The 21,090-nt window shown below is 43.1% G+C and overlaps 1 protein-coding gene across 1 annotated transcript in view; it reads right to left on the bottom strand.

The window, feature by feature from the left end:
- Positions 1-21,090, bottom strand: part of LOC144799728 (histidine N-acetyltransferase-like) — a 189,020-nt gene that overhangs the window by 79,979 nt on the left and 87,951 nt on the right. Inside the window, exon 2 of the mRNA XM_078671244.1 lies at positions 2,924-3,124. Within this exon, the coding sequence (XP_078527370.1) occupies positions 2,924-3,115 (192 nt within the window). The 5' untranslated portion in view covers positions 3,116-3,124. The remainder of the gene's footprint in view (positions 1-2,923; positions 3,125-21,090) is intronic.

The following is a 21,090-nucleotide window of genomic DNA, read 5'->3' as shown; positions in this document are numbered from 1 at the left end:
ATACTCGTTATCCTTTTCCGTGCCCTCAGAAGCAGAGAATGAATAATTGTCTGCACCAGTGTGAGGCATACTAACATATGTAAAAAAAAAAAAACACAAAGTGACGGATGGAATACTTGAATTGATCTCAGTCACTGGCAATCGATTGGGCCGCATCCCAATCCTTTGTTTCTCGCACACCATGCCACCTCTGTTTGGACCAAGCTTTGTGCATATTAGTTTTGACCCTGCTCCAATGAGAGCAGTCCAGCACTTAGGGCATAAAAAAATAAGGTGATGGATAGATTTGGATGCAAGCCTGAGCGAATGCCATTGGCTGAGATTAATTTAATCATTTCATCCCACCTTGTTGTAATTGCAGTATATCTTGATTCCAGTGACACAGTGCTCACTGTGCCACTGGACTCCAGCTACATCTGGCTGATGAGTCCTTAGGGTGAAACCAGTCCTAGGTTGCTAGTATTCCTTTTCAGGAAGGACCGGACTTGACAGTTGTGCTGGACTGTTCCCATTGGAGGAGGATCAAGATTGATTTGCCTGTGGCTGGCTCCAAACTGAGGCAGCATCGTGGGTGAAAAACCTTTGATTGGGATGCCGCCCGAACAATTGCCAGTGGCCAAGATTAATTCAAGCATTTCATCATCTCCTTATTGTTGTGAAAGTTGACTCATTAAGTGGGACGGGTATGCCCAGACATGGGTCCGGGGCTCACTGTGCCACTGAAACCAAGCTATACCTGGCTGAAGAGACCTTATCATGGGGGGTGTGGGGGGACTGGTCCTGGGTTGCTTGTATTCTGGTTCAGGGAGGACCTAGCTGGGCAGTTTGGACTTAACTGTTCCCATTGGATCAGGGTCAAAACTGATTTGCATATGTCTGGGTCCAAACTGAGGTGACACGGTGGGCAAAATACGGTGGATTGGGATGCAGCCCGAGCTATTGCCAGTCGCGGAGATTCATTCAAGCATTCCATCCATCACCTTGTTGTATACTAACTTTAGACTTTTGGAAATGTTAAAGAGAAGTCTCTCAATAGAAAGGGGAGGCAGGAGGGTAGTGAGCAACCTGTGGTTAGATAGACTGTCCACCAGAAAGAGTGTTTTTGAAATGTTGGACAATGGGGTATCTGACCATTTTCTGTGGCTGCTATGTTACTGCCCACCTTGCCCACCTCCAAATCATGTCTTTTCGCAGAATATCTATTAGGAGTACTGCCATCTTCGAAGGTTAGAATACACTACGAACTGAGGTGAATGTTCAGTTTGCACGTTGAGGCTGGAAACTTAAGGTAGTAAAAGCGCTTCTTGCAGGGCAATGTTAGTGGACTGAAGTGTAATTGTATTTCTATAGCGCTTAATACCCTGATGAGGCATCAAAGTGCCTGTATTGTCAACTCACACTTAGGTAAAAGGAATCTTTGGGACGTATAACTGGAAAGGGTGTAATTTATGCTAAAGTGCATTCAGGACAATGAGGAGAGAGACCTGTAGATGTAGCAAGAGTGACTCTTGTAGGAAAGAAAGCCCGGAGTCATAAGATCACTTTCTGAAGGTTTAATCAGGATACACAGGTCCGAAGCGGACATAAGTCAGTTACTTAATGCCGCACATTCTCTAACCCGCTAACCACCCAACTGCGTTCCATTTTGAAAGATGCATCCACTAGACAGACACGAGACATGATACGCAGTACCATGCTCGTGTCTGTTACACATTAAAAACACAACAATGGTTCCAACAACTCTTCTGCTGCCACAACATTTATCACCCTATCCACTCTAAACAGCATGGAGAGGGCATCTCTAGATCTTTGGCAGATGTCCAACATCTGCTAAACTCAAAAGAAGTCCCAAAGTGCTTAATGCTGCCAAAGTGTGAAGAGCATAAACACTTGCACAATGAAAGCAAGTTAAAGTGTTGTAGTGTGCAAGCAGAAAAAGTAGAGGCGAGTGGAGAGGAACAGAGGTATTCATGTGAGCTTATTATTTTTAAAATAGATCACTGTATATAATAGAAGAAGTGTGAGCAGAGGCCTGGTGAGGAGGACACTGCCAGAGTATAGATAGCCACTGTAATATAAAGAGGTGTGAAGATAGGATCAGCACACTGACACAATCCTAGACAGGTGAGGATGAGAGGACTGGAAAGAGCAAGGAAGTATTAGTGCATTCATAAAGGATACTGGAGAAAGCTGGAGACAGGAATAAGAAATGTGGGCAGAGTCAGAGCAATGAGAAGAAATAGAGGGGACAAGGGGATACAGGGACAGGGAGCGGCAGAGGGGACACAGAGACAGAGCGGCAGAGGAAATGCAGAGACCGAGTGGGTGATGGGACACAAAGACAGAGCGGGCGACGGGACACAGAGACAGAGCGGGCAACGGGAGACAGAGACAGAGCGGGCGACACAACACAATGACAGAGCGGCAGAGGGGACAAAGACAGCAGGTGGGTGAATACAGAGACAGAGGCAGAGGGGATACATAAACAGAGTGGCAAAGAGGATACAGAGCAGCAGAGATGATACAGAGGAGAGCAGGTGACAGGACACAAAGACAAAGAGCAAAGAGGAAAATGAGACAGAATGGCTGAGGGAATATATTAACAGCAGCTGACAAGATACAGAGACAGAGCAGTGGAGAGGATACAGAGGCAGAGCAGCAGAGAGGATACATGAACATAGCAGTATAAGGGGATACAGAGCAAAAGATGACCAGGTACAGCACTAATAGAGAGAAAAGAGACCTACGGCCACGGCGGTACTTAAAACATATTAAAGCTGCAAAGGAGATAAGAGTGACCAGAAGTGGATAATATTTAGTCACATTGACCCAGGGTTAGGTGGTGCTCAGATTTGGAAGTGGTGATAGGCAGAACAAAGCTTGCAAGAAGTTGATTGGATGACCAGCATCTTGGTTGACTCACCACCTGCCCTTTGCGTTTAGCTACAAACGTCCTCCGGTTGGTCTCCTGCAGCCAGCTGTGATATTTCACTGGTAAGTAGTCCAATCCTCGATAAACATCTCCAGAAATGGCCATAACCCCCTCAAAGTCCTCAGCAGTTGCAAGATGGAATTCAAGCTGATGGTCAATCTCAGGAGCAATTGGGCCAGCCATCAGTCCTGCCTGTTTTAAACAGAAAATTTAATGAAAGCTGAAATAAGATATCGGTGTTTGGAATGAGAGAGTTGAATCATCAGTCTGTGGTTGTTACAATCTTTGCAATGAGTTACACTGGACCAAAGAGCTTAAATATAAACCGTTGCAATAATTAACACGTTCTGGGATTGACAGTCTAAAATACACAGCAGCAAAAAATAGGACAGACAGTAGGAAATTCATGTGCATGAATATACTAAAGTGCAGTGCTTAATTAGCGTCAAAGGTTGCCAGCGGAGCAGGCCAGTGCTCATTTTTGGAAACTGGGACATTGTTTTTATCATCAGACTTTGAACCAGGTCAAGAGAGGTAGACCAGAGAATGGAGAAACAAGGAGGAAGAAAAATAAAGGAACACAGTGAAGAAAGGGCAAATGTGTTTTGTATAGTATGTAGAAGTGTAGGAGAAATTATATAATAACAAATATAAAAATAGAAAAATATTTTTATTAAATTATGGAATGTATTGTTTGTGGTAATTATACAGGTATTTTTATTTCTAAATAACATTGTATTTATTGCTTGCTATTAATTTGAGAATAACATTTGGCATTTTAAATAAAATAGTACTTGTATTAATTTATAGGTCTTAAAATAGTTCATTGGTTTAGTTTTTTAAACAATTCTATATAAACTTTTTATATTTTTACAGTTACAAAAAATAAGTATACTTTTGGAATGATTTAGTCTGTTTCTAGTAGTGCAGTGGGAGCAGTACATTTTACCCCTTTACGATCCAACAATTTCCCTACTTATGCACTGACTGAAGTGGAAATAGTAAATTTTACCCATCTGCATTCAAACAGTTTCCCTACTTTTCCACTGACTGGCGGGGGAATAGTAATTTTACCCCTCTGCAATTCAATAATTTCCCTACTCTCACATGGACTGAAGTGGGAATAGTACATTTTAACCCTCCCCAATCCAACACTTTCCTTACTTTTCCTCTGACTGGAGTGGGAATAGTAAATTTTACCCATCCGAAGTCCAGCACTTTTCCTACTCTTACACTGAGTGGAGTGGGAATATTACATTTTAACTACCCTGAGTCCAACACTTTTTATACTGTTTTTTTTAAATGGAGTGTGAATAGTATACGTAGTATTTGTACATTTTTAAAGTTTAGTTTATGTTTACTTATATTAAGTTTGTGTATTTAAAATTATTTTACTTATAATTAATTTTTTTAATGTTTAATATATTTTATTTGTAATTAAATGAGTATGTCGAGATATTTTTAAGTTACTGGTTACGTGTGTGTGTGTGTGTGTGTGTATATATATATATATTTTTTAAATGTTATTGCATTATTACATTATAATACAAATTGAAATTCATAGTTTAATCAACTATGTATGGAACTAAATATATCTTAATATATGTGTTCCTTTTAATAAGTAGAAGTTATATTTATTTTAAAATTATTTAAATATATTTTAATTTGTATTGTATCAGTTATTTTTAATATATTTAATGTGTATTATTTATATATATTTTTAAAAATATATATATTTTGTACAACAATATTCGTGACAATTTTATTTGTATCCTATATTTTTGTACTTTACATTAAAAGTATAGGATGAAGTGATTTTTGACGACGATATTCTTATATGTTGGTATAGTGATAGTTTCAGAGGCGATATTTTGTAATTGAACCCTTCATAAATTGACAAATTGCAATGCTTACCAATAGTGACTATATTTTCAATAAAGCATTATTTATGTCTTTGAATCTTTAAAAAAATATTTCAGGCAACAAAGTGCAACCATAGTACCAACCACAAGAGGTCCATGCACTCCAGCTGAATAGCATAAGAGCTCCAGCTGCTTTAAAAAATATAGTAAGGTTACTCATTGTGATGGTGCCGGGGCAACCACAACAAATGGCAGTATTAGGGGCCCACACTGTCCCAACCAGTTCCTTATGCAGCACCCATTGTGGTGCAGTCAGGAGCCGGCATTGTTTAAGTGGGTGCTCTGGTGACCACACAAGGCACCCACAAAGCAGACTTCATTAGGGGCTGCTGGGGAAACCCAAGGCCCCTGTGGCTGCCACCGGCTTCCCAGACAGCACCCACTGTGTTGCTGGAGAGAGCACACTCATTTTGCTCCTGGCCTAGCGGGTAGCATTTTTCTCTGCTACCACCCAGGCAGGAGCAAAGTTGTGTTCCCTGCCCAGCAGAGAGTGGGCAGAGAATACAAATTATATTCCCTGCCTGCACTCTTCTGAGCCAGAAACACAGATGTACCTGGGACACTGCACCAACATGTGGCCCCTAGGGACTATATATGGCCAGGGGAGGGGGCCCGACAATCCCCCCCAACTAAACACACTCGCCCTCGAGGATGAGGTCCCTGGGGCTTCAAAGAGGCTTGGTGAAGAGAGTTGCATGCCCCTCCCCTAAATGATTTTTTAATTTATTTTATAAATCGGATCCAAGGGATGTGTTTCGTAGTGTCTGGAAAGGCTCATGGAGGGGAGGATTGCCACCCCGTGCCAATTTTTAAAAAGCCACCCAGAGGGATATGGTGCCCAGAATCTAAAAAGGCTCAGGGAGGGGAAGCCACATGCCCATTCTCCATTCATTAAAAGGCAGCTCCAGGGGATGGAGTCCTCGGGGACTAAAAATGCACAAAAAATAAATGCCGACCCCACCTTAGGCTCTGGTCCACAAGAGGATCCACATACAGTTTTAAAAAATACTTTTTTGCTCCCATGGTGGGTCCCCCTGCACCCACCCCCCATGAGGCCCAAAAGGGCAGGGCAGTCCCCGAGTCCTAATGTGGATGCTGCCATCGTTGTTGATGTGATGGGAGGCAATCCGATCATAACTTTTGATCTGTTGGATTCACGGATCCTCTGTGGCATGATATATACATACATTTTAAACCTTAAGTATTCAACACTACTGAATGGACTTCCCTCAAATCATAAAAAGCAAACATTCTAGACCAACATCTAGCTTTCTGCCACATTTGGTGCCGATTTTGCATTATCGCTGTTCAATTTTCCTATGGAAAACACGTTTTGGGACCCCCTCTTTTTCCTAGCCCCCAGTTGACAGATCCAGGAAGGAGCTGAGGTGGGTGAACTTTTTTTGAATGTTAAATAAAGATGCATCAAACAGCGCCAAAGTTATTAGCAAACCAATAAATGCTTTCCTTTAGGAAATGTGGTTCTACTATAACTACTTATGTAAACATAGCTCCAAAATAAATAGGTTGTTTCTCAAAAGTCTTGCCAAAATATATTTTCTCCATGACAGTCTGTTACCAATATTCTGTTGGAATATTGATGAACCAGCCATACCTAACCTGAGGAAAGAAGGTCTTTGAGCATATCAAATTGTGGCACACTCCCCATTATTAATTCTTCTTTGTATTTTGTTGGCTTGCATACGCTACAGAGAAATGAAGACAGATCCTGTCAGGCACGGTAGTTTATTGTGTTATTTGTTCATACATTTTATTTGTCGTTTTACCATTAGAAAAGTCTAAGCTAAAACAGGACAGTCGCTGCGAAAAAATGCTCAGGACAGGATGAACCATCCATTTGTGAAGTTTGCACTGCTATCTCATGCACTGTTACTGACATTATTTTAAGTGAAGCTAGCATTGCTGTTGACTGTACTGTACCTCCTATGTTTAAGTGGAAATTTGTCTGTGTCCTGCACCTGCTGTGTCTTACAGAGAAGATTGCACTGCTGGTGCTTAAGTTCAGTGCCAGCTGGTGACATTTGAAAGTGGTAAGGCGTAAATACTGCACTGTGGCGAGCGAGCATAGTGGGCGAGCCCGAACCATCTACGGGGGGTTCGGGGGGGTTCTCCCTCCGAGAACAATTTGAAAAAAGAGTGGGCAAATGGTGCATTCTCAAGCAAATTTGAGGAAGAAGTGGCTTGGCAAACATATCTCTGGGAGTATCCAGAAAAGTCTCTTTGCACCTGCACAGATACATCACTCTCCCTGCATTCACTTAGGCACACTACTCACCCTGCACTCATAGACCCAATACTCACCCTTCCCTGACACATCACTAAGCCTGCATTCACCCATCCACATCACTCACCCAGGCACACTGCTCAACCTGCACTCACACAGACTTGACTCACCCTTCGCTGCACTGCACTCAAAGATGCACACTGTTTCGCTCTCCCTGCACTCACAAAAGTAGACTGCTCACAATGCACTCAGAAGGAAGGGCACACCACTCATCCAGTGTACCGTGTGCAGGCCATAAATGCATATAAAACAAAAATGGGTCCCTGCTGCTGTACAACATTTCATTTGTTGAAAATAAATTCAGCAGAGTGCTGTCTACATTTCGTTGTGACAGGTCTGAATGTTGAAAGGGCCAAATCAGACTTTCATTTATCTGAGGCCAATCAAATGTGTCCCCTTAAGGTGGACAATGCCGGTTATTTGCTGTGGTACAAAACCACACAGAGACAACGCTCCGACAGGACTGCGAGTATGTGCCATTAAAAAATAACATTTAAAAGTTATTTTACTGGAAGGCACATAGGTTTGTGTTTCACAAATGCAGTAGCGAATGTGTACAGACAAAGGGCACCAAACTGTTCTAATTAGTAAAGTAATTTGAATGCTTGTGTGCTGTTGTTAAGGAAGGTGACGCCTTAAGGAGCCCCAGCTTGGCCGAACGCAGAGCTGTACACTGTATGACTTATCAAAATAAAACTTTGAACTGCACTTTGCTAGGCTGTGTCGTGTTTGCATGTGTACAAACGCTGAGAAGCTTTGACAAGCGCTGGCAATAATTTGAACACAACAATGTAAGTCCACCCTCTGTCAAAATGAAAACACACATTTTCAAACTGTGATTATATGTATGTGATACAACTGTGAGGGCAGCTGAGCATACCACCAACATACCGATGCACTGCAGAAGGTTAACAAGTACGTACAGTCCAGACACACAGCTATGTCATCGAAATGAACACAACCACTTATAATAATGAAAATCTACTCTCTTGGAACTGTGCGCACTGTTTGAAAACAACTACAGCCATCTGGCTGCGTCCCGGACCCTACAGCAGTCAGTGAGCAGCGGAGAAAGGGGAAAACTAAACCTAAGAGAGTAAAAGTGTCTTTCTTAGGTGCACGAATGGCAGCCCTGCGGCGCCAGCACCGTATATGCGCATCTGCTGCTCACTCGCTTCCTGTCGTACCCCACGGCTGTCTGGAAAGTCACTATGAGGCAGAAGCACGCAGACATGGCGAGGGGCTTACCCGAACATCCAGCATACATGCCAAGAATGCTAACACATGTGAAGTGAACCTTGTGCATGTACACGCCAATGCATGAACCCTACAACCACGCTTCTGGGAGCCTGTAGAACTAACACCCTCTAAAAGCACACAGCATTCACGGCAACCCGTAAAACGAGCCAAAGGCCTCCTGCAACCGCAGAACAACAGAGCCCACGGGCAAATGCAACAATGTAAACAAACCGAATGCAATTCAAGTAATGAGAGCGGCCTCCTGAAATCTCTCACATTACATAAGGGAACCTCCTACCCTGAGCCTTGTAACATCATCTAACTTTCCCACCGCCTATCCAAACGTTGCTCCAACACTCACTATTCAACAAAGTTGCGTCTCGCAATGCTCTTGGGGGGGGAAGGGGAAGGGGTGGGAGGTAGGGGGAGGGGTTTGCGCGGCAGCCGGGGGAGTTTAAAATAATAATGAAAAAAATGAAAACTTAACTTACCTGACCGGGTCCGCGCCACCTCTACATTGTCAGTTCAGACAGCCGCCGAGGGAGCAGAGGGCACAGCCTTGTGGGTAAACGCTCCAGCACCCTAATTGACGCACCGCCACTGCTTAAGTTATGACTTATTTGCTGGGAGAAATTTGCACTGCTGCTGACGAAGTGACGAAGTACTCAGTTTCAGAATCAGTATTGCAGTGATCCAACCTGTACCCTGGCTGTTCTCTGTGTGAAGACAATATTTACCAATTCTCCATTCAAATCAATCAAGTAATCACTCAAGGGCTTCTATAGCATGGCTACTCACCCATGAGGGCTCAAGGTGTTGGAGAGAGGGGGGTGGGGAGGGCTTCAGGTCCTTCTGGGTGTAGGATCATTTGAAGAGCCAGGTCTTGAAGTCCTTCTCGAATTGGGTCAGCGACATGGATTGCCTGAGTTGGAGGGGCAGGGTGTTCCAGGTCTTGGTGATGAGGTAGGAGAAGGATCTTCCTCCGGTACTGGTCTTGTGAATATGGTGACAGCGGCTAGGGCAAGTTGGGTGGAACAGAGTTGTCTGGAGGGTACATGGAATGTGAGGAGGTGGTTCAGGTATGCTGTTACTTCGTTGTGCCAGTGGAGTTGTTGGAGGTGTTGCATGATGTGACTGCGGCCAGTCTGGCTGTGGCGTTTTGGACACTCTGTAGTTTCTTGAGCTGTTTCTGGGTGACACCTGCGTAGAGTGTGTTGCTATAGTCAAGTCGGCTGGTGATGAGTGCATGTTTGACCGTCTTTCTGGATTCTGTGGGGACCCATCTGAATGTCTTTTGGATCAGTCAGGCTGTGTGGAAGCAGGCCGAGGAAACAGCGGTTCATTGTGAGCAATGAGTCCAGTATGATGCAGAGGTTGCGTGCGTAGTCCATCAGGGTGGGAGGGGATCTCAGAGCTGCTGGCCACCAAGAGTCATTCCAGGCTGAAGGTGTGCATCCCAGGATGAGTACTTCAGTTATTTTTGAGTTGAGCTTGAGGCAGCTATCTTTCATCTAATAAGCAATGTCCTTCATTCCGCAATGGAAGTTGGTCCTGGCGGTTTTGGGTTCTTTGGTGATGGAGAGTATCAGCTGGGTTTCGTCGGTGTGAGAGAAAATGTTGAGTCCCTGGCTTCTGACAAAGGGCACAAGGGGAGTTATGTAGACATTGAAGAGGGTGGGGGCTCACGGACGAATCCTGAGGCACTCCGCAGCTCTGTAGGTTCCGAGAGGGACAGGGGTAATCGGATTGCTGAGTCCGGCCAGTGAGGAAGGAGTGGATCCACGGGTGCTGGTGTAGTGGAGTCGTGATTAGGGTGCGGTAGGAGACGGTATTGGTGTTGGAGATTGCAGAGAGGTCCAGTAGGATGAGGACTGCGTTCTTGTCCAGGTTGAGGGGGGAGAGGAAGTCAGTGGTAGCAGTGAGGAGTGTGGTCTCCGTGCTGTTGTTGTTTCAGAAGCCAATTGGGAGGTTCCAGGACGTGGTTTCGTTCTAGGAACGTGGAGAGTTGGGCGTTGACGGCCTTCCCGATGTCCTTGGCTGAGAAGGTGAGGAGGGAGATGGGTCTGAAGTTCCTGAGGTCAATTGGGTCTGAGGAGGACTTCTTCAGCAGGGGGATTAACTCGGCATGTTTCAGTCATTGGGGAAGGTGGTGGTTTTGATGGGGAAGTTGACAGTATGGCGGCTCAGTGGAAGATGTGGTGCAGGCAAGTATCCAACAGGGCTCCTGAGTCAATGCTCTTCATGATCTTGAGCGTGTCCTCTGTTGTGAGCGGGTCTGTTGAGGTGTGGCAAAGTTGTGTGCGGTGGTGGCGGGCGAAGTGGCTGGGTCTCGGATGACGAAGGGGTCTCAGCTCTGCTGGATCTTGTGGTGGAAGAAGGTGCAGAGTTTGTTGCAGAGGTCGTTTGAGGGAGGAACGTCTGTGGTCTTGCTGTTGGGCCTGGCAAACTCCTTCACAATTGTGAGGAGTACTTTGCTGTTGTGTGCATTGGTGCTGAGTCTGTTTAGTGAGTTTGTGATCTAGAGGAAGGTAACGTGGGTTTCAGGGGTTTTGTTGTTTCTCCATCTCTTCTCAAGTCATCTGCAGGTGCATCTGGATTTGTGAAGTGCGGGAGTGAACCAGCTGGCGTCCTTGGACTGTTGCTTACCTGTTTCTTTCTTGAGGGGTGTCAGGTAGTATGTGCAGTTCGATATCCATCCTTGAAGGTTGCGTGCTGCGGTGTTGGCATCAATTGGCAGAGCGGTTGTACTGAGGGAGTAGATGAGAAGTTCTTCAGAGGCCTTGATCCAGCTGCAATGGGTGGGGTGGTGGTGTACAGTGGATGTGGTGAAGGCAAGATGTACGCAGTGGTGTTCGGTCCAGGAGAGTTTGGTGGTGTTGCTGTAGCTGATGTTCCAGCTGGCAGAGAAGATGGTGTAGAGCGTGTGTGCCACTATGTGGGTCGGTGTGGTGACTAGCTTCTAGAGTCCGATGTTGGCGATGTTCTCCAGTAGGGAGGCGGTGTTCTGGTCACTGGGGTTGTCCATGTGGAAATTAAGGTTGCAGTAGAGCGTGGTGTTGGGGTTGGTCTTGAACTGGGAGTGGAGGTGTTCCATGGTCTTCTTTGGGTCGCCAGAGTGTGTGATCAGTCGGAGGGTGTTCTTGTAGATGATGGCGATTCCTGCTCCTTAGTGATAGGGGCAGTCCTGGCGGGAGATTTTGTAGCCGCCGGGATGGCGATGTCCATACTAAAGCAGGGGTTAGTTCAGGTTTCCGTGAAGAAAGCGGGGTCAGGAGAGGTTGCGTCGAGGAGGTCCCAGATTGCTGCAGCCGGTTTGTGGAGGGACCACACATTGAGAAGGATGCAGTTGAGCCTATCGGGTGCACCCTTGGTCGGCTGGATGTCGAGTGGAGCTGGCGTGAGTGAAGGCGTGGTTGTAGGTCAGGCAGGGAAAGGGTCCATGGGTCTTCTTCGGTGATGCCCGATGGCAGGTGGTGTAGTCTCCAGGGTTGAGGGTGAGAAGCTTCCCTACTATTACAATGTTTAGGATCAGAGGGGCAGGAAACTATTCACCATCTTCTGTGACCTTCACAATCTGAATTGGAGGAGTTAAACGTGTATGAGTTGTGCATTAAGAAACTTGATGATCACTTTCTGCCAAAGGTCAGCACACTTCGTGAACGTGATCCTTTTGCTAGAATGTTTAAGAAGGACGCAGAATCAGTACGAAGTTATGTTACTTAATTGGGCAGACTTGCTTTTTCATGCACATTTGGGGATATGCTAGATGAATGTATTCATGACCAGTTCATGGTGGGCTGCGGAATTGGAAGGGGTAGAGGTGAGCTATTGCTGAAGGTTGAGCCCACTCAGGAGGAGGTGTTGATTGTAGCAAAACATGTGTAACATTCAATGGAGTGCAATGGTGCGATTAAGAAGGGGAAGGAAAAGGATCACGGGGTGAGTATAGTAGAGGAAAAAGTTTAGAAGAGTTATGTGAAATCAGATGAGAGTGGTGGTAAAGGCAAACCTGCCACACGTAGGTGTTACCGTTATGACAGAACTGACCATCTTGCAAAGGTACCCGCACTGAAAGCTACATGTGTTAGGTGTAAGAAAAAGGGTCACTTCGCTGCAGTGTGAAAAATGAAAATTTGCATGCCCAAAGATAAACAAATATGGGTTGAGAATGACCAAGAGGATGATTTTGTGCATAGGCAAATAGTTCTTCAAGTGTAGGTGAAGGAAAAGTCAAAGCCAGCCCTGTTGATCCAATTTCTGTGGAAGATGAATCTACTGATATTTTGTTTGATTCAGGAGCTAAAATAACCATTATTTCCAACCACTTCTATCAAACTAAATTGTTGAACAAAAACATATTGTTCAATTAGAATATAAGACAATGTGCATATGGAGGGGAACCCATGAAGCTACATGGTTATTTCACTGGTGCGAGTATAAGCAATGCCTTACATCTGGTAAGATTTATGCATCTAAGAAGGATGACAGCATCATTAGTTGGGTTCATCAGGGTGATGTGAGTGTCTTGTTGGACCCAGCAGCTCCTTTCCCATTTGTTTGAAGGAGAGTGTGGCATGTTGTAGTGTTGATGCAGTTACCGAAAGAAAATTGTTGGAACAGAGCAAGAATGATTTTCCTGAAGTTTTTAGAGAGGAGCTGGGGTGTTTGAAGTTTTAGAAGCAAGAGATTTGCCTGGTTGCTGAAGCATGTCCAGTGTGCTGGAAAGTTAGGAATGTGCCTATTGCTGTATGTGAGGAATTGCGGGAAGAAATTAAGAAACTTAAGGGCGGGCGGTTATTGAGGAGGTGGAAGGTACTGAATGGCTTGCACCCATTGTGGTTGCCAGGAAGGCTAATGGTAGCCTACGTTTGTGTGTTGAGAAATCTCAATAAATGCATGATTGTGGACGGGTATCCCCTTCCTAACATCACCGAGTTGGCTTTGTCGCTGGGGGGAGCCACCATGTCTGGTATTATAGACCTCACCTTGGCTTACCCCCAACTTAAAGAGTCTTCTACGGATTTGACAGCATTTGTAACCCTGTTTGGTACTTTTAGGTTTGTCAGACAACCTTTTGGGTAAGTCTTGGTAGCCTCGGGTTTTCAGCAAGTGATGGAAAAGGTCTTACAGGATATTATAGGGGTTTGTGTTTATCAGGACGACATCCTTGTCTTTGGTAAGGATGCTGAAGAAAATGAGAGAGGTATGGAGGAGGCTTGCAGACAGCAATCTCACCATAAAACCAGAAAAGTGCAAATTTGGGACCAGGTCGTTAAACTATTTAGGTCATACGATTTCAGGCGAGGGTGTTTCCAAAGACTGCGCTTGTTGACAGCATTTCATGCATGTGCCCTCCCACATCCTGGGAAGAAACTTTTAGGGATGATTGAATTTTACACAAAATGTATTAAGGATTTTGCTGATCTGAGTTCCAACATGAGGTGCCGCTGCCTAAGGAAGGATGTTGAGTCCTCTTGGGATGATCTCTGCGAGAAGGAATTTCTGGTGCTGGAAAGGCATCTTAGTGCAGCCCCAAAATTAAAGAATTTTGATCCAAAGAAAAGATTGGTTGTCACTGAAGCCAGTCTCAAAGATTTGGGGGCTGTTCTGGGACAAGACGAGCATGGCATGAACACAATCATGTTCATCTCACTTGGTGCAATGAACACAGAGTCTAGATACTCTAATTGAGAGGGGTCTCTAGTGGTCTACTGGGCTGTGAAAAAATGTAAGGATTTTTTGGTGGGGATTGCAATTTGTGGTAAGAACCAATCACAAACTCCTGATTGAAGTTTTCAAGGAAAAAGGGGCAGATTTGATTCTGTGCTGCAAAACAAAGTATGTAATTACCTTACAAGAATTCGACTTTGCTACTGAATACTTGTCAGGGGTACGAAACACGATTACTCATGCTCTTTCCATAGAAGTTTCTATTGGTGGTGAAGAACATGATCTTGATGCGACTGTAGAGGAGGATTTGGAATTTGACTGTGCGGTCAGTGTCATAAGAGAGGAACGGTGGCATGAGGAGTTGGTCATGTATGAGGTGCTTAAGGAGGTGATGGGGTTGGTCTGACTAGAGTTGAAGTACCGAAAACAGGGTACTGAAGATTGGTGAGACTATTGGTGTGTAAAAGATGAATTATCTACAAGCAGGTATTTGCTATTCAGGGAAACCAGACTAGTACCACCTCTTAGTCTTAGAGAAGAGTTGATCAATCTCACCCATGAGGCACATCAAGGCATGTCTAAGAGCAAAGAAAGAATGCATAGCTCATATTGGTGGCCTGGTATGAATAAGGATGTGTAAAGAGTGGTGCATTATTGTTCTATGTGTACTCTAAGTGCTAAATCCAAACAAACTGGAGTGCAGCCCATGGTTGTCAGGGTGCTCCGTGTTAGTCCGTGGGAAGAAGCTGCACCATACTCAGGGGCATCAGACGTTTTTCATTGTGGTGCTTGACATGTATTCAAGGTGGCCTGAGGTTTTCTTCACTAGTTCCACAGAGAGCAAGGATGTTATAAAAAAGAGGTTAAGGAATTCATGGCTAGGGAAGGGTTTCCACGCTCCTTGCTAATGGATAACGGGGTGCAACTCGCCTCCAAAGAAATGGTTGTATTTTTGAATGACAGAGGGATAAAGCACAAAATATTTGCATTGTACCATCTGATTTGTAGTTCCATACGGAAGTTGCTCGAAGTTATTTTTGTTGAGTGCTACATCGCTGTTGCTGCACTACATGTACCCCTGAGGAAGGGTTCACGATAACCCGAAATGCATTGGGTCACACTTGTGCTGCAGGATTTGATGTTATGCTTATACTCAGCGCATCAAGCTGTTACATTAATTGTTGATTTATGTCAATGTCTTTTATGTAAATTTTCAGAACCTATGATATAAGAAATACATTATTTCAAAACAATTTGGAGCAAATGGTTTATTATAAACACGATTAGCACAAGTAATATGATAACATTGTTGAAACCTTAGGGACAATTGCTGAGCACTGCGCAGGCTCAGAGCTTTCTGGGTCCTTTCTTTTGTAAGTTTTACATAGGGGTTAGGGCTATACCCCTTACGCAGTAGCACGCATAATTAACACACATAACTTTATTACTATTTGATGTATTAATTTGCATTCTAAATAGACTCACGAAGGTGTGCAGGTCTAACCCACAAACATAGTAGTTAGACTTTCAAGCCCACATTATGGACCAGCACCCCTCAACCAATATGTCCTTTAAAGACATCGCCGACTTGACTATGAACCAGGCAGATAACAAAGTATACACAGCAGAAGACGACAAATTAATTTATTCACTCATCAATGAAAAACGTACGTTCAGTACTTCCGCAGGAACTACAACACAGTTATTGCGACAGCTAGAATACACCATGAGTAAGGAAATCAATCAACGTCTCCATGCCACTACATTAATCGAATACCACAAAGTGAAACGTATACCGAGGGGGTTGAGAATTGCCCTAAAACCATTGCTTTTTAAATTTAACAAAACATTTATGGCACGTTGGTATGCTATACTCAACAAATGCTCGTTGGATCTCATCCTACTTATCATTGAAGAATGGTCTACCATTCTCAATGAACTCACGCATGACATCACGAAACTCAAGGATGAACTCACTGAATGCATGGAACAGGAGGTTTGGACAAAGGTTTTAAATGATGTTAACAGCAGACTGGATACATACGCCAGAGAGGTACATGATCGCAAAATATGCAAATTTAGAAGAGATATGATTGATTACAAATTAGACGAGGTACACTCGTGAGCTGAGGCATAAGGCCTTGTGCGAGGAGAGCGTAGTTTAGGAACAAGAACTATCCTTGCATCCTATAACATCTGAACAAATAAATAGGGTCACAGAGAGCTCAGCATCTAGATCTGCTGATAAACCGTCGTTTTTGGCACAGGGCCAATCCTCAAACCTCCCTCCAGACAAACGATTCCTCAAAAAGAAAACAAACCCGCATGGGACAAATCAAATAAAGTCACGGAGTCCGGCAGACTCCAGAGGAACCTCAAAAAATGAACAACTTAGTGATGAACATTTCTAAAAGAAATTTCAGTGCTGAAGAGATTGCCGTATGCATCCAACGCATAAGAAACTGATATAGCTCTATTCAAATGTATGCAAAAACTACGATTGAGATGGTTCTTCTTTACCACCGCACAACACCAGGAGCAAACAAAACCACCTGAAGTTTTTCGCCCCAAGAGTAACGTTATGGCTCCTTTTTCGCACAAAAGCCTTGACAATTTTGAAATGTTAGTCAAAAAAGACTTGGAGAAGATACAATACAGGAAACCTAAGCATACCAACCTATCCAAGAGAGGAACACGCGTTCTCAACTCCTTAAGACAGGAGAAGGATATAAAATTTCAACCAGCCGATAAAGGGGGCGCGCTTGTCGCAATGGATACTGATTTCTACGAGAGAAGTGTAAACCAACATGTCAACAATAAAGAGACTTACATTCAGTTGGAATTGGATCCCACTAATCCACTAATGAATTTCTGAAATTACTGGAGTCCATCCTGTTAAAGGCTGAAAACAAGCATTAGATTATTGAGAACACCAGAAGGTTTCTACAGAAGACTACACCCAAAACACTGCATATATATATGCTTCATAAGATCCATAAGGATGCTACCAATCCGCCTTTTCGACAAATTGTAGCAGGATGTGGATCCATCCACGAGCCTATTGGACAATATCTGGATCACCATCTACAACCATTGGTCCAGTCATGGGATACATATGTTAAGGATACCACCGACTGTTTAAAGAAACTAGAAAAGCCATCAGGTATTACTTTTCAGAAGAGGTCTTACTATTCACCATTGACGTGGTGACGCTGTACACGTCTATTCCTCACAATGAGGGTTTGGATGCAGTGGAATGGAGACTTTTACAAACAGCTACGCCACAAGATATTGGAGTGTTTCTTTTGGAACTGCTCCATTTTTCATTGTACCACAGTTATTTCTCCTAGAAAGATACATTTTTCCTACAATGCACAGGTGCTTCTATGGGTTTTCCTGGAGCCCCCTCCTATGCAAATACTTTCATGGCTCATTTTGAAGACACACATATACTACATAACCCTACATGGCAAGTTAACCTGATTACTTATATACGCTATATAGATGACATTCTGGGTATTTGGAGAGGATCATGTGATGCATTGGAAGGTTGCATTAAGGATCTCAATCAATGTAACCCACGTATTCAAATTACATTCATGATTCATCCAGAGACCATCCACTTCTTGGACATTGAATTCTACAAAACCACCAAAGGGCTAGAAACTTCTGTATATAAAAAACCTACGGATGTGAACAAAGCACTACATTATACTAGTGCTCATCCCGACTCTCTCAAGAAACACTTACCTGTGTCACAACTTATCAGAATTAAAAAAATTACTTCTGAAAAGGAATGGTGTGAAGTGTTAAATGAGCAGATACAAAGAAAGGGGATACCCTCCACAAGTGTTAAACGATGCCAAGGAAACAGTGGCACAGAAGAGATGGGAAGATCTATTACTGAAATCCATAAAGCCCAACAAAAAAGGGAAGTGTTTGTCATTAAGTATTCAGCACAATCCACTAGGATTAAAAGAATCATAACTAAACGATGGGAGATCATTGAACATGAAGTTGATTTTGCACCATTATTTTCGGATAAACCGATTTTCACTCATAATTGTTCTAACAACTTCAGGGAAATGTTAAAACCCAGACCCATCTCACAAGCACAAACCCACAGAGGAATGAGAAAATGTTGGAACTATGGCCAATGTGGCAATATAATTCCTGGGAACACCTTCTCTCATCCACATACAGGGCAGAAAATTCAGTTAAGACACACATCAGACTGCAACACAGAGGGCATCATTTATGCAATCCAATGCTCATGCGGTTTGATCTATGTGGGTAGAACATCACACAAAATCAAGACACGCATCATAGAACATAAAAGTATGATTTGTAATAAAAACTGCAACTCATGCTTAGCTGCACACTGGGTTAACACTCCACACACAATTCCACAGATTAGGTTTACCATATTGGAAAAAAATCGATCTGGTTCCAGGCATAGATTACAACGTGGCCTTAGCACATAGAGAAACATTCTGGATTAAGTATTTAGGTACTATTATTCCAGGTGGTCTCAATGATCATTACGAGTTGTTCTGTTTTCTGTAAATAACACAAAAAACATCAATGTAAAAACACTTCTATGTGTTTCTGACAACTTATGCATGGTTATGTTTTGATACGCAATATTCTTATGTAGATATAGGACTGTCTTGTCCAGCATGCCCTGATCTTGCTATGATTTGTGATAAACATGTACATTTAAATGAATCACTGTACAGGATTTGCACATAGTTTTTAGTACTATTTTTTTCTTTCTTTCCTTGATCTTTCTTCCTTTCATACTCCAATATGTTCCTGCTATACTATGGCTCTTGTATAGTCTTCAGGTTCGTGATTGCACGGACGTATCATCATAGGGACACCGTTGGTAACTCATGGAGCTTATTATAGATACATCGGTCATGAGTACATTTATGAGCATCGATTTTTACTTGAGGCAGAATGCCGCGCTGCAGTTCTCTGAACTACAAGCCACTGATAAAGTTATTGTTTTCAAAATGTGGCCCCTTTCAATTTACACACGCCAGCACGCTGGGGAGTCATTGGGAGGAGACGCGAGTGAAATTCACTGCTATACACCACCTGAGATGAGCGGACGGTTAGTAATCGGTTACCTAGTCTTGTATTTTCCCACAGTATTGTGATATCACTCTTGGCATCAACCAGATTATTTATTATTTCAGATTGAAGACCTGTTTTAGGCATTCCGACACCTAGACTACTTTCCTTACTTTGGTAAGATTATACATACGCATTAGGCAAGCCCACTCTTTAGTCGCTCTTGAACTTTTTGCCTTTTACACATGTTTACTCGTTCCGTGCAGAGTGGAGGTTGCGTGCTTCCTCGTAAGACACGGTAAGAATTACATGAGCACGTTTTTGTGACCAGTTTTGATAAATCACACTTTCTTTTTGTTTTAATCGCACACGAGGTTCACAAGCTTCACACCACTGATTGAGATACCCATCTTGTATTTAGAAGCACGCCATTTTACTCAGGGCTAATTGTTCTAAACCTTAGCACTCTTCTCTTACACCGTTCCAGTCACGTTACCTTTACCTCTATATCGGGCACAGTTTTCATTTCGGGCACCATCTTGGACCAGGATTTTGAATAATGGGTTAATATTTGAGTGTGCAAATCCTCTGGAGTCTCTGTTTTGTATACAAATGTATTCCACCCTGAGGCAGACTCAGAACTTACAATGTTGTTTATTTTTTACATTTTTATTTGTAGTTCCATAAGGAAGTTGCTCAAAGTCACTTTTGTTGAGTACTACATTGCTGTTGCTGTACTACATGTACCCCTGAGGAAGGGTTCACGATAACCCGAAATGCATTGGGTCATAATTAAAACTTTGTGCTGCAGGATTTGATGTTATGTTTATACTCAACGCATCAAGCGGTTACATTAATTGTTGATTAATGTAAATGTATTTTAAGTTTGATGTAAATTTTCAGAACCTATGAAATGAGAAATACATTATTTCAAAACAATTTGGAGCAAATGGTTTATTATAAACGCTATTAGCATAAGTAATATGATAAAATTGTTGAAACCTTAGGGACAATTGCTGAGCACTGCACAGGCTCAGAGCTTTCTGGGTCCTTTCTTTCTAGAAGGGAAGAAGCCAGAATATTTGAAGGACTGTGTCTGACTCTTTCTTGTACCCTTAAGGTTTTTCGGGTTTAACATAGATGTATTACTTCTTCACCATCCTTTGGTTCTTCGCTAATTCGTGAGGCATATGGCAATTCAGATGAAATTAAAAAAAATGTATATTCATGTACAGTATTTAAAGGTTGTTCATTTAGTCGAGGAAGGAGGTGTGTAGTAATTGTGTTATCTGACCTGGCAATAATGGGTCTGCTTGAGTGAGCTTCTGAATTCAGGATGGTTGGGATCTTCTTCTGAAATAAATCTTAATTTGGTAACTACTCAGATCTCTTGTGTCCTTCATTGAGCCAAGCAGCACTTCAATTGCCAAAGCAACCTTTCCAAATTAGGCTGCAAGGTAAATAAATACCAGCACCAGAGTAAGTTCCACTCAAGGAAGGCCAGCCAGCCTGAGTAGTAATGGAGTAGTAATTGACATTCAGAAGACCAATGAGTGGTCACTGGAGAATCAGCAACGTTCTTCCTGAGGAGTAGCAAGGCTTCCAGAGAAGCAGCATGGGCTGCCAGAGGAACAGTTAATAGCAATAAAGGGACAGTTTTATTTCTGTTCTGACTATTGACAAGGATGGCATCTTAACCAGAGTTCCTGTACTGCGGACTAAACACAAATCTGATTTACGCTGCTATTGCATCCTTTTATTGCCTGGAACAGTAATCTGCGTTGATACAACTGAACTTGCTGATAAAGTACTAGCACCAAATTTGAAAAACCAAATAGAAAACAAATATTGTAAGTAGAGCTAGGGTTTAATGTACTAAAGTATGCAAACAGAATGTGTGCATGCCTGCAAGTGGGTGTGTTAGTGCGTTAAAACCGGGCCAA

This window comes from Lissotriton helveticus, chromosome 12 (assembly GCF_964261635.1).
Source record: "Lissotriton helveticus chromosome 12, aLisHel1.1, whole genome shotgun sequence".
NCBI lineage: Eukaryota > Metazoa > Chordata > Amphibia > Caudata > Salamandridae > Lissotriton > Lissotriton helveticus.
The sequence above is the reverse complement of the archived record's forward strand: the minus strand, read 5'-3'. Positions and strand labels throughout refer to the sequence as shown.